Source organism: Manis pentadactyla, chromosome 1 (genome assembly GCF_030020395.1).
Source record: "Manis pentadactyla isolate mManPen7 chromosome 1, mManPen7.hap1, whole genome shotgun sequence".
Classification (NCBI taxonomy): Eukaryota; Metazoa; Chordata; class Mammalia; order Pholidota; family Manidae; genus Manis; species Manis pentadactyla.
Window position 1 is genome coordinate 29,822,197 of NC_080019.1, and position 14,359 is coordinate 29,836,555.

The window sequence follows — 14,359 nt, forward strand, 5'->3', positions numbered from 1 at the left end:
CAAAAAGAAAAGATGGCAGCTGCATCACTTCCTGGGGACCTGTGTGGTTGGTGGATTTGGAGCAGAATAGCTGGAGCAAGCTCTGGCTCCATCACTCCCAGGGTGAGCGTGAGCGTGTGTTAACCGGAGCCCGAGTGCTGCTTGCTCATCTGTGGCACAGTAATTGTGCTAGTCCCAGCCTCACAGTGCTGTTGGGAGAGTAAAATAAGATAATACAAGTCAAGTCAGGCTAAGACAAGATATGGTGAGTAAAATCTTGGCCACCATGACTAATTTACCACTGTTTAATCACTGCCATCATGATTACCCCAAGTGTCAGGAGAAGGGGCCCCACCTTCCTCACTGTCATTGCAACAGTTTCTGTGGTCGGGAGAGATAGATGGGTCTCAGAAGTCTTCCCCTGTAGACACCTTGTCTTTCCAAGAAATGCTTTTCCATTCCTTGAGGCATAAGTGTAAAGCTGAAGAGTGTTCCCAGCCTACTCTAAAATTCTTCAAACTCTTATTTGAGCCAAGTTCTGGCATTGGGAACTAATGAATGTCCAGTGCGCTTGCAACTAAAATAAGTTTCTTGGGCTCAAAAAGCGCCCCTTGTTCAAAAAGCAGGCAAAAGTACTATTAAAGGTATGAAAATGAAAGCTTTTCTTTAAAAACTACTTTATTTATAAAACATAATAGGAATATTAGTTAATACAAATAATAACATAAACTTGTGAATTGCAAACAATGATTTGGTGTCATAATTTTACATAACATAATAAATAATGTTACATCTTGATTCATCATAAAATTTTTTCTGGCTATTCTATAACTTCACTTGTTTAAGTCATCAAAATTTATATTTTATACAGCAACTTTGCTTTCAGTTGATAAAATTAAAAGCATTATCACTCCTGGCAAGTGCAATATAGCAAAAACATTTGATGATTTTTATTGGCAGAATCTTTCTGCCAATGCAACTCTTTCTGGAGTTCCATAGGTTCTGACAACACTGGATTAAATTTCTGCTAAACTTTCAAAAAAACAAATTTTGGCACATCTGTATTAGATAATTCTTGTGGAACAGTTTTTCTGAAAGGTTTAATTCTTCACACAACTCCCTTTTGTGGAAGTCTGAATTTAGTTTTAAATCTAAATTTATATAAGGTTACTTTAATGTTTTTTCTAACATTTTCTGTAACTTGCAGGGGTCTTACAAGAAACTGAAAGTTAGTCATGTATAACTCAAAATACCTGTTTATGCATTCTATCACTGCATCTTCAATTATAAGGAAAAATTAATTTTCAAATAGCTTCCTTATTAATGATTTGATCGTCTGAAGCTTCATATGAAAATAGTATGATTTCTTTTCTGTCCATTGTGACAATCTTTACATTTAATTTCTATTTCTATGCTTATAGACATTTGGTTGGCAATTTGCAGCATTTTCAAAAGCAGAAAATTTAAAACTCTTCGGAGAATTCTAATTATTCCCTGATATGCTCTATTGCAGTGTACACTGTAGGCTCTTTTAATAATTTACTGCCCCCAAGGCTCAGGTTGGCGAGTCAAATGTGTGTGCAGACTTGATAGGGATGTATTGTGATGATGGATGGGCAAGCCAGCCTCCGCCATGGGTCACGGAGCTGCCTGCGCCGCTGTTCTCTCCCAGGGCTGAGGTCACTGCTGCCTCTGTCAATTCTGCTGTCTCAGCCACCAGTCTGGGCCCAGACTTACAGCACCCTGGAGTGCCCAGACATGGGGATGTAGGTGAGCAGCTCAGTGTCTGGGTTGCCTGCCCTTGGGCCTGAGCCCAGTGTGTACTGAGCAGCCCAGTGTCTCCCCTACTCATGTTCATGTTTCATTGTCCCATTAGACTTCACTTACAGAATACAAATTCAAAGATAAAATTATTAAGAATTCAAAATGGCAACTACAAAGCATTAAACCAGGCAGGGGCCCCTTCTGAGAGCAGGGCTCTGGGTGAATGGGGTCGAAGGCCCATGAGGCTGGCTCTCAGTTCAGTTCTGCTTAATACTGAGAGCGTTAAGTGCAGCCAACATTTTGAACTAATCACTGTGCCTCTGAAGATCCCTTCATTTAAAGGATGTTGCAATTGATCTCTTCCGTTTGGCAGGTGTGTGGGTGGGAAAATTAGTTTCTTATGCTAGACAGGAGAACAGTGGGTAACAGAAATACAATTGCCTTTGGCTTTGAAAGAAAATGCACAGTAATCAAAAACTTCTTTCCTAAGAGAGTTAAAAGTAGAAAGCATAATACTCACACTGTCCTGAACAGTTGGTTTCACACTGACACCCGTGCCTCACACCCCCTGCCCCCTGCTGTGCCAGTGGTCAGCTTTGGTCATGGATGGAGAGTTAAGCTTGGGCATTTACCAGCAGAGGCAGAGGTACTGTCTATAGTGGAAGAGAAGCAACAGAGACGTCATCCCTCAGTGAGGCTGTTGAAACAGAAAAGGAGCAAGGTGTAATGTCCCAGAAACGCTTTTGATTCGAGTTGTTAAATTGAACCAACCATATAAAGTTGCTGGTAGAATATTCTTTGACCTATAAAAATGGTGAATTCATATGTTCCAATGTAATACATAGATTCAGCATTAAGTTCAAAGCTGACATAAGCAATTAGACCAAACAATCCTGATATCAACTATAAATCATTTGAGATGTATGTAATAATCCTAATATTTGTTTTAGTTATGATCTTGAAGTACTCATAATGTATGTAAATAGTTATTCATTAGTGTAAACAAAATTATATTTTTTTTTATAAGGAGAGAAATTAAGTGTGTAGTGGCAGTCTTTCCTTGACTTGAAGGCCTGTCAGCTGGCGTGGTTGCTGCCAGCCATTTCCTCTCAGTGCTCCCATTGGCGTGATGCATCTGATGGCATGAACACCAGCAGATGGATGAGACATGGGGGCAGAATCCCTGATCATTTCCCAAGTCCAAGAAATAAGGCTAGACTAGAAACTCTGAGTTCTAACTCCAGCACTGTCCCTAAGAAGCTTTCTGTACTTGAAGCAAGTGGATTAATCACTCTGCCTCAGTTGCCACATTTACGAACTGGTCTATGTACCTTATCTGGTGACTTGAAGGTGAAGATACAATGAATATATGGGTACATACTTAAATTTTTAAGAAACATTCTGAAATACTCTTTCCTTGTAAAATAACTTTTAAAATGTAAATATGGCTGTTTTTTTCAGAAATTCAGTAGGTGGCACTCTCTGCTGTGTTAGAGCAGAGCTGGCTGTTGTCTATTGGGTGAAGATGAAGATGCATAAACCTGCATAGGGTTAAATGCTTACTACAATTTGGTTATTAAGGACCATATTGGCCAAAGATGAATGGACTGATATGGTCGTTTTACGTTTGACAAAGAAGAGAAATGGAAGATGCCGGAAAAAAGAAAGGGTTGCAAGAAAGTATTGATGTAATATAAGTGCAGGATTTCCTATACAGAACAGAAATAACTTGGTGCAGAGAACAGTTATGCTACAGGTACATTGGAAAAGAAGAGGAAGCATTGTATGAAATTAAGTAAAATTCTAAAAAAAGCCTCAATGTTGTTTTTTTTTCTGACAAATAGATGATTAAGATCTCCCTAGATCTTCTCCTCTCAGGGAAAATAGTTGATGGTTTATTTTAATGGTAGCATTTACAACAGGACCTGGAAATCATGTCCTGCCAGTGGCATGTCTGTTAGTGAGAGTCTTTCTCTGATTTATCAGCCACATCTGTATCTCTGGGATCTTGTTTGAAGTCAAGAGAAACAATAGTGTACCCCTCTGAGGTTAAAATAAGATGTCTATCTCCTTTCCTTTAAAAGTAAAGTACCTTTCCTGACCATAAAATTTTTGATGTATGTATGTTTCCAAAATGTGGATATGTTTGAAATCACAAGAACATTATAGACTGTGAGTAGGGCAAAAATAAGAAGTTTAAGACAAAGAGTAGGTGGCTAACTGCCTTGAATTCTGCCAAGCCTAAGTAATTGTTATGTTGTACTTTGTAGTAAAAAAAAAAAAAAAAAAAAAAATAGAGGAAGCAGTACCCTCTCATATTTGGCAGGTATATGAGACTAAAGGGTGGAGTCAATGAGAAAGAGAAAATTTATTGTATACCTACTTGTGCCAGGCTAGATTCTTTCATTTATAATATGTTCTGTCCTTTTGCTTTGGTATCTTTATAGAAAAAAAATTTTTATTTCCTTTCTCACTGTTGGTAACTATGTGGTAGTTATGCTTATTTTTCAGAATAGTTAAATAAGACGTGGTTGGGCTGTATTTGTGAGATTTACCTATTAAGACAAATTGAATTTATATTCAGAATTTATTGTCTTCATGATCCTGTTATCATAGAAGCAGAGTCTCTTAAAATAATCTTAAGGTTTTTTTGAGAATTTTCCATAAAAGAAGAAAGGTAGGTCTCTGCTTGAGGGATTTCCCAGAGAGCTCAATCAATTACACAGCTTAATCTGAGCATTTACAGGAGTAACTTCATCCAGGGGTTTTAATAGCCTTGGGAAAGTAAGTCTCAGCTATCAACAAATATGCAAACATGATGCCTTGGCTAAACAGAATACCACATAGGATTCTTTCTCTTCCAATGTTCTTATCTATTGATACCTATCAACCAAAACAGAGGTCCTATTTTTTGAGTGAACAGATGTTTCACAGCCCTTTCTAAATACCACCAATCTGATGTAAAATAATCCAAGGGAAAAGGATTAAGGCTCTAACAACAAGGGGGGCATTTAAAATTACTTTTCATTTAAGTTTCTTTTCATGATACCATATGGCAAGGTGATATTTTCATTTTTTATGACAGACTAGAAAATGAATTAGAGGTAAACTCTTAGTTAAAATGCTAAGTATTCTGGATTAGCTTTCTGAAGGTCATCTTCTGGCATTAGTTTATCTTCAGTGTGATTCTTTGATGCATGGCAACTTTTCAAATTTATTTTTCCTTCAGGTCAACTGATGAGACATTCAGTTTAGTTGAAGAAACCTGTAGTTCTAATCCAGCCATAGTTCGGAGGAAGAAAATCGCCATAAGCATCATCTTTTCCCTGTGTGAGCTAGAAGAAGCACAAAGGAATTTCCAGGACTTCTTCTTTTCTCATTTCCCCCTGTTTGAATCTCACTTGAACAGGCTGAAGAGTGCAATTGAAAAGGTATGAGAATGTAATTCGGTGCCAAATAGAGAAGCAATTATGGGGCTTTAAAGATGGTAGAATCTCTTTGTCTAAGTATCAGATCACTTTCCTAGAGAAGTTAAACATGGATAGTAGGCATCAGATGCTGGATGGCTTTAGGAACGGAAATTACTGCCTTCTGATGAAGTAAATCACCAATTTTTGAGTATAATATTGAGTGTTCTGATTATAATGTCTCATTGATAAGGGCCCAGTAGGTAGTTGTAAAGGAATCTCTTCTCAGAGAGTAATTTGGCTTGTTTTCTCTTCAATGAAGGCTATGATCTCCTGTAGGAAGATAGCAGAGTCTAGTCTCCGTGTGCAGTTTTATGTCAGCCGTCTGATGGAAGCTCTGGGAGAATTCAGGTAAATTGACAACTTGCCAAATCCAGTAGAGGAAATTTATAAGCAGCCGCAGCAGCGACAGCTGTGGATCTAGAGATACACAGATACCATGACATGGAAAAACCGGGGGGCTGGCAATTATTAGTCACTTTAGCAGCTCCCTCCTTCAGGACAGAAACACACCAAATGGAGCAAAAAATTTAAGTCACCAGCACCAAGTATCCTCATTACTTCCTGACAGGCAGTCCTTTGTGTGATTGTTTTTAACAGGGTGAATGGAGAAATGTAATATTCAGGTGTCTCTTAAAAGCCTGTCTATTATTGGATGGCATCTTCATGAAAGCCGTAGGGGTTAACACTATTAACCCCACTTTACAGATGTGGAAACTAGAGTTCAGGGATGCTTGTCCAAAGCATAGATGGAGCGAGTATGTATGTCAGGGAGATGGATGTTCCAGTTTGCCAGGACAGTCCTAGTTTATACCCAGTGTCCTGGTCCGGACTTTAAATGGTATGACCGCCCCAATGTGTCTTCAGTTTCCAAGTCATGACCTTTGTTCTCTGAAGGCCAGTTTTCTGGAGCCCTTGCCCCAGGTGTCTAGCTGGAGAGGTGACCTGCTTTGGGTAACAGGTGGGACACTCTTGCACCATGCTGAGCTGCATTTGTGGCACCATTTCTCAGAGCCAGTTTCTCAATGGGGAATGGAATCCTACTCTGAGCAGTGATGAGCTAATGAGTCAAACTGTTACTCTGCAGCTGAAGGATAAAAATAAAATTGAGAATTCTTGGAATTTTTTTGCTGTGCTTATGGTATATGCTAGTGAACTCAATAATGCTGCATGGGACAAAATCCCCAGCATTTTTTGAACCCTGGGTTATGTATAAAGTACTCAAGTAACACATTGGTCATTATCTGGTGATTGTTAAGACCTAAATCATATATTTGAGACATAGTGTAAAGTTGGGCTCTTTTTAATGTCAGTGTGATGATTGGTAAACCTTCTATGCTTATGTGGGCAGCACTGGATTTGCCTGGTGTTCTGCTCTGGCCACAGCTAAAAACTTGCTTGTGCTTGAGAGTTTGTAGACTAGTTTAATGAAAGTATCAATTTTTCAGAGGTCAAGAATCTGAAAGCACAGAACCAGACAGCCTCCGTGAACACAGACATGCCCTGTTACGTAACAACCTACCCCTCCAGAAATGGTGACGAAATAGTGTTAGTGTTTGGAGACATTCGTTGCAGCAGATGAATCCCAGTTCCGTGTGAATATAACTTGTCATTGCCACCTAACCCAGCAAATACTGGTCTTTGCCAAGGTAGAATTCTGTTGTGTCTCCATTCTTTTAGGCACACAGCTAGAAAATCAAGTCAGAATATGTTTCATCTATCTTGATTTGGAAAGAGTGGATATGTTTTAAATTTAAAGAAACCAGCAGAGATGCTAAGCTAAGTTAGTGTTCTTTTTGGAAGAACACTTGTGAGTCATGTAGACTGGAGGAGAGCCCTCGCTACCAGGCACTGGGAGACCTGCATTGTCATCCTGACCATATCATTCAGTGTTTGTATGTCTTGTACCAGTAACTTAACGTCTCTAGGCCTCAGTTTCTTAATCTGTAACATGCTAGAACTAGACTAGTCAGTTTCCCTAGTAGCTTAGAGTTCTGTTGGTCCATATAAAAAATTTAGTATATAGTACAGTGAAGGTCATTTTGTCGTTTTTCATCTGAAATGAATAAGGTGCTTTGGGTTAGAGAACTAAAGCACTAACTAGAAATTGGGAGAATTGAGTTGCTTCTGGTCACATTTTTATTGTAGCATATACTTCTTTCTTCATTTCTTTACTATAAAAATGTACATAAATTCTGACACAGGCATTTTAAAAATAAATTGTTTTAAAAATGAGCATTTTGTGGGAACCCTCCTATACTGCTGATGGTAATGTAAATTGGTGCAGCCATTGTGGAAAGCAATATGGAGGTTCCTCAAAAAACTTAAAGTAGAAATACCATTTGACCCAGGAATTCCATTCCTAGGAATTTACCCAAAGAAAATAAGATCCCTAATTCGAAAAGGTGTATGCACCCTTATCTTTATCACTACACTATTTGTAATAGCCAAGATATGGAAGCAACCTAAGTGTCCATCAGTAGATAAATGGATAAAGAAAGTGTGGTACATAAACACAATGGAATATTATTCAGCCATAGAAAGAAATCCTCCCATTTGCCACAACAAATGTGGATGGATCTAGATGGTATTATGCTCTGTGAAATAAGCCAGGCAGAGACAGACAGTACCAAATGATGTCACTTATTTGTGGATTACAAAAACTAAGCAAAACAGAAGGAACAAAATAGCAGTAGACTCATAGACCCTGAGAAGAAACTAGTGGTTACCAAGGCGGAGGAGTTGGGGAGGTGGGTGGGGCAGGTAGGGGGAAGGGGATGAAGGGGCACAGTGATTTGTTGGTCACAGGGACAATAGCACAGCACAGAGAATACAGTTAATGATTCTGTAACATCTTACTATGCTGATGGACAGTGACCACACTGGAGGGGGTGAGGACTTGATAATATGGGTAAATGTTGAACCATTGTGTTGTGTATTTGAAACCAACATAAGATTGTATATTGATGATACTTTAATTTTTAAAAATGAGTATTTTGTATCAAAAGTTGGTGTACCTTTTATGTAAAGAGTCTCTATCACAGCTCCTCAACTATGCCATTGTGAAAAAGCAATAATAAATGATACATAAATGAGTGAGCATGGCTGTGTTCCAATAAAATTTTATTTACAAAAAAGGTGGCAGTCAGATTTGGTATGTGGGTCATAGTTTGCTGACCCCTTTTATATACTGCTTGAATCTCTTAAGGTGTATATAGATCCAGAGATTATCCAAAATCATATTTGTGACCATTTTGTGTCTCTCTCTTTTCTATAGAGGGACTATTTGGAACTTATATTCTGTTCCCAGGATAGCTGAACCCATATGGCTTACTATGATGTCCAGTACTTTGGAAAAAACTCAGCTCTGCCAGCGCTTTCTCAAGGAGTTTACATTTCTGATAGAACAGATCAACAAAAACCAGTAAGCTTCATTCTCAGGAACGTTGCATGCAAATTCCATGACCAATGTACATGTTGCGTATGACATGCCTCTTTCTGCATTGACTCACCTGGCTGTATTTTCTTCCATTTCTCCAAGGTTTTTTGCTGCCTTACTGACTGCAGTGTTAACCTACCACCTGGCCTGGGTACCGACTGTCATGCCTGTTGATCACCCTCCCATTAAAGCCTTCTCAGAGAAACGCACCTCTCAGTCAGTGAACACGCTGGCCAAAACACATCCATATAATCCTCTCTGGGCACAGCTGGGTTAGTACCTAACTTGACTTTTCAGAGACTCTATGAGAGGGAATAGGGAAAATACTAGAATTTATCACTGATAACTGGCAATTCAGGGTTACCGTTGGGCTGTCGGGCAATAGGAGACTGACCCACAGATTCCACTCATAAGGCCACCACCTTCCTTTCCTTGTGTGCTAGCAGCTTTGTTCTGCTTCTGTAAAGCAGTGCAGGTAAGCTGTTCTCCCGTGCCACAGTGGCCCTCCTCCGTAGAGCAGCCCTCGGAACCTTGGTGTCATGGACCTCTGAACAGGCAATTTCCTGCCGGTGGGCGGGGGGTGGGGACACCATCTGTGCCTCGTAAGATGTTAAGCGTCATCACTGGCTCCATCACTGCATAGCTGCCAGGTGAAACCCCCCCACCGCCAAAGTTGTGCTGATCAAAAATGTCTGCAGACATTGCTGAGTGTGCCCTGTGGGACAAGACACCCCCTGGCTGAGAACCACTGCCCTAGAGGATGTACTGAATAGGAGAAAAAAAGAGAAGATAGACAGCAGCACACTGTGATTTCACCTTTTTAATTTTAGCTTAAGTCAGAAACCTTGTATTTATACTGCTTCCTTATGATTAGTTGGTGGCATTTATTTCCCCAAAGCTTTGTCCTTAGGCATGGTATAGGGATCTGATGCCCTGGCATAGCTGGTTATAGAGTTTGGGACTTGTAAGACCAGATTGCATATTTGGGCTCCCATGGAGGAGAGGTGTATGCTAGGACCTTCTCACTCATCAGACATTCACTGAAAGGGGAAATTCGCATGCTCACTCTGCTCCAGACCCTATGCTGCATGCCAGGGATGCAGAGATGAGTAACATAGGCTGCTCAGCCTCATGAAGCAAGCTGCTTAGTGGAAGAGGCAGATTTGTATTCAGACTATTTCAAAGCATTTCAAAACATCCTGATCTCTCCTCTGATAGGAGAGAGACAGTATAGTGTAGTGGCTAAGAGCATGGGCACCAGAGCTGGATGGCACGGGTCAGATCCAGTCTCCATGGGCCATGATTTTTGCTTCTCTGCACCTCAGTTTCTTTATCTGTAAAACAGGCTGATAATGGCTCATGGTTGCTATGGGAATGAAACTGTTATATAAAGCACTTTTGTTATTGATTCTGCTGATGAGAATATTAATATTAGAGGGGTATTGAAAGAGACAGTGAGGGGTTGGAGGGGATTCTCAAGGAAGGCCTCCTTAAGGAAATGTTAAATGGCATTTTCTAGGAAAAGAGACTGGAGAAAAGCACTCTTATCTGAGAAAATACCTGTGAAAGATGACACTGTGAGCCAAGCACTGTTTTTAAGTGCTTTTTACACATTTAAATTAATTAGTTTCTCATTCCAGACCTATCACTGTTGTTTCCACATTATGGATGAAAAATATGTCTTGCCCTGTGCCCTGGGTCATGAGATGTGTAGGGAAAGCACACATGTCTCACAGTTAGGGAGGTAATAGGTGCATGCTAAAGGGATTGACCGAAGAGTTCATAGGTGTTAAAAATGAATTAAACACAACCAGTGGGTGCTGACCCCAGAAAACTCAGAGCATGCTGACACACCCTGGGTTACACAGTTCTTCTTGCAGAAGACAGGGCATTACTTTTCTTCTTATTTTTTATTTTGGTATTATTAATCTACAATTACATGAAGAACATTATGTTTACTAGTCTCCTCCCTTCACCAAGTCCCCCCAACATACCCCTTCACAGTCACTGTCCATCAGCATAGTAAGATGCTGTAAAATCACTACTTGTCTTCTCTGTGTTCTAGAGCCCACCCCGTACCCCCTCACACATATTATACATGCTAATTGTAATGCCCCCTTTCTTTTTCCCCACCCTTATCCCTCCCTCCCCACCCATCCTCCCAAGTCTATTTGCCTTTGGTAACTGTTAGTCCATTTGTGGGTTCTGTGATTCTGCTGCTGTTTTGTTCCTTCAGTTTTTCTTTGTTCTTATACTCCACAGATGAGTGAAATCATCTGGTACTTGTCTTTCTCTGCCTGGCTTATTTCACTGAGCATAATACCCTCTACCTCCATCCATGTTGTTGCAAATGATAGGATTTGTTTTCTTCTTATGGCTGAATAATATTCCATTGTGTATATGTACCACATCTTCTTTATCCATTCATCTACTGATGGACATTTAGGTTGCTTCCATTTCTTGGCTATTGTAAATAGTGCTGCGATAAACATAGGGGTGCATCTGTCTTTTTCAAACTGGAGTGCTGCATTCTTATGGTAAATTCCTAGGAGTGGAATTCCTGGGTCAAATGGTATTTCTATTTTAAGCATTTTGAGGAACCTCCATACTACTATCCACAATGGTTGAACTAATTTACATTCCCACCAACAGTGTAGGAGGGTTCCCCTTTCTCCACAACCTCACCAACATTTGTTGTTGTTTTACTTTTGGATGTTGGCCATCCTAATTGGTGTGAGGTGATATCTCATTGTGGTTTTAATTTGCATTTCTCTGATGTCAAGCGATGTGGAGCATCTTTTCATGTGTCTGTTGGCCATCTGAATTTCTTCTTTAGAGAGCTGTCTATTCAACTCCTCTGCCCATTTTTTAATTGGATTATTTGCTTTTTGTTTGTTGAGGTGTGTGGGCTCTTCATATATTGTGGATGTCAATCCATTATCGGATCTGTCATTTATGAATAAATTCACCCATTCTGTAGGATACCTTTTTGTTCTATTGATGGTGTCCTTTGCTGTACAGAAGCTTTTCAGCTTGATATAGTCCCACTTGTTCATTTTTTATTTTGTTTCCCTTGCCCAGGGGGATACGTTCATGAAGAAGTCACTCTTGTTTATGTCTAAGAGATTTTTGCCTATGTTTTTTTCTAAGAGTTTTATGGTTTCATGACTTACATTCAGGTCTTTGATCCATTTCGAATTTACTTTTGTGTATGGGGTTAGACGGTGATCCAGTTTCATTCTCTTACATGTAGCTGTCCAGTTTTGCCAGCACCATCTGTTGAAGAGACTGTCATTTCCCCATTGTATGTCCATGGCTCCTTTATCGTATATTAATTGACCATATATGTTTGGGTTAATGTCTGGAGTCTCCATTCTGTTCCACTGGTCTGTGGCTCTGTTCTTGTGCCAGTACCAAATTGTCTTGATTACTGTGGCTTTGTAGTAGAGCTTGAAGTTGGGAAGCGAGATCCCCCCCCCCACTTTATTTTTCCTTCTCAGGATTGCTTTGGCTATTCGGGGTCTTTTGTGGTTCCATATGAATTTTTGAACTATTTATTCCAGTTCATTGAAGAATGCTGTTGATAATTTGATAGGGATTGCATCAAATCTGTATATTGCTTTGGGCAGGATGGCCATTTTGATGATATTAATTCTTCCTAGCCAGGAGCATGGGATGAGTTTCCATTTGTTAGTGACCTCTTTAATTTCTCTTAAGAGTGTCTTATAGTTTTCAGGGTATAGGTCTTTCAGTTCCTTGGTTAGGTTTATTCCTAGGTATTTTATTCTTTTTGATGCTATTGTGAATGGAATTGTCTTCCTGATTTCTCTTGCTATTAGTTTATTGTTATTATATAGGAAAGCCACAGATTTATGTGTGTTAATTTTGTATCCTGCAACTTTGCTGAATTCTGATATTAGCTCTAGTAGTTTTGGAGTGGAGTCTTTAGGGTTTTTTATGTACAATATCATGTCATCTGCAAATAGTGACAGTTTAACTTCTTCTTCACCATTCTGGATTCCTTGTATTTCTTTGTTTTGTCTAATTGCCGTGGCTAGGACATCCAGTACTATGTTGAATAACAGTGGGGAGAGTGGGCATCCCTGTCTTGTTCCCAATCTCAGAGGAAAAGCTTTCAGCTTCTCACTGTTCAGTATGATGTTGGCTGTGGGTTTATCATATATGGCCTTTATTACCTTGAGGTACTTGCCCTCTATGCCCATTTTGATGAGAGTTCTTATCATGATTGGATGCGTTTTCAGCATCTATGGAGATGATCATGTGGTTTTTGTCCTTCTTTTTGTTGATGTGGTGGATGATGTTGATGGATTTTTCATATGTTGTACCATCCTTGCATCCCTGGGATGAATCCCACTTGGTCATGGTGTACGAACCTTTTGATGTATTTTTGAATTCGGTTTGCTAAAATTTTGTTGAGTATTTTTGCATCTACTTTCATCAGGGATATTGGTCTGTAGTTTTCTTTTTTGGTGGGGTCTTTGCCTGGTTTTGGTATTAGGGTGATGTTGGCTTCATAGAATGAATTTGGGAGTATTCCCTCCTCTTCTATTTTTTGGAAAACTTTAAGGAGAGTGGGTATTATGTCTTCTCCGTATGTCTGATAAAATTCTGAGGTAAATCCATCTGGTCTGGAGGTTTTGTTCTTGGGTAGTTTTTTGATTACTGATTCAATTTCGTTGCTAGTAATTGGTCTGTTTAGATTTTCTGTTTCTTTCTGGGTCAGTCTTGGAAGGTTGTATTTTTCTAGGAAGTTGTCCATTTCTCCTAGGTTTTCCAGCTTATTAGCATATAGGTTTTCATAGTACTCTCTAATAATTCTTTGTATTTCTGTGGGGTCTGTCATGATTTTTCCTTTCTCGTTTCTGATTCTGTTGATGTGTGTTGAATCTCTTTTTCTCTCAATAAAAGTCTGACTAGAGGCTTATCTATTTTGTTTATTTTCTCAAAGAACCAGCTCTTGGTTTCATTGATTTTTTTCTATTGTTTTATTCTTCTCAATGTTTTTTATTTCTTCTCTGATCTTTATTATGTCCCTCCTTCTGCTGACCTTAGGCCTCATTTGTTCTTCTTTTTCCAATTTCTATAATTGTGACATTAGACTATTCATTTGGGATTGTTCTTCCTTCTTTAAATATGCCTGGACTGCTGTATACTTCCCTCTGAAGACTGCTTTTGCTGCATCCCCCAGAAGTTGGGGCTTTATGTTGTTGTTGTTGTCATTTGTTTCCATATATTGCTGGATCTCCATTTTAATTTGGTTGTTGATCCATTGATTATTTAGGAGCATGTTGTTAAGCCTCCATGTGGTTGTGAGCCTTTTTGCTTTCTTTGTACAATTTATTTCTAGTTTTATGCCTTTGTGGTCTGAAAAGTTGGTTGGTAGGATTTCAATCTTTTGGAATTTACTGAGGCTCTTTTTGTGGCCCAGTATATGGTCTATTCTGGAGAATGTTCCATGTGCACTTGAGAAGAATGTGTATCCTGTTGCTTTTGGATGTAGAGTTCTGTAGATGTCTATTAGGTCCATCTGTTCTAGTGTGTTGTTCAGTGCCTCTGTGTCCTTACTTATTTTCTGTCTGGTGGATCTATCCTTTGGAGTGAGTGGTGTGTTGAAGTCTCCTAAAATGAATGCATTGCATTCTGTATCCTCCTTTAATTCTGTTAGTATTTGTTTTCACGTATGTTGGTG

The 14,359-nt window shown here is 39.4% G+C and overlaps 1 protein-coding gene across 5 annotated transcripts in view; it reads left to right on the plus strand.

The window, feature by feature from the left end:
- Window positions 1-14,359, plus strand: part of FNIP2 (folliculin interacting protein 2) — a 124,153-nt gene that overhangs the window by 79,901 nt on the left and 29,893 nt on the right. For all 5 annotated transcript variants that reach the window (XM_036887722.2, XM_036887723.2, XM_036887720.2 and 2 more), the window contains 4 exons: window positions 4,973-5,174; window positions 5,473-5,561; window positions 8,488-8,634; window positions 8,752-8,921. In XM_036887722.2, coding sequence (XP_036743617.2) covers window positions 4,973-5,174; window positions 5,473-5,561; window positions 8,488-8,634; window positions 8,752-8,921 — 608 coding nt within the window. The remainder of the gene's footprint in view (window positions 1-4,972; window positions 5,175-5,472; window positions 5,562-8,487; window positions 8,635-8,751; window positions 8,922-14,359) is intronic.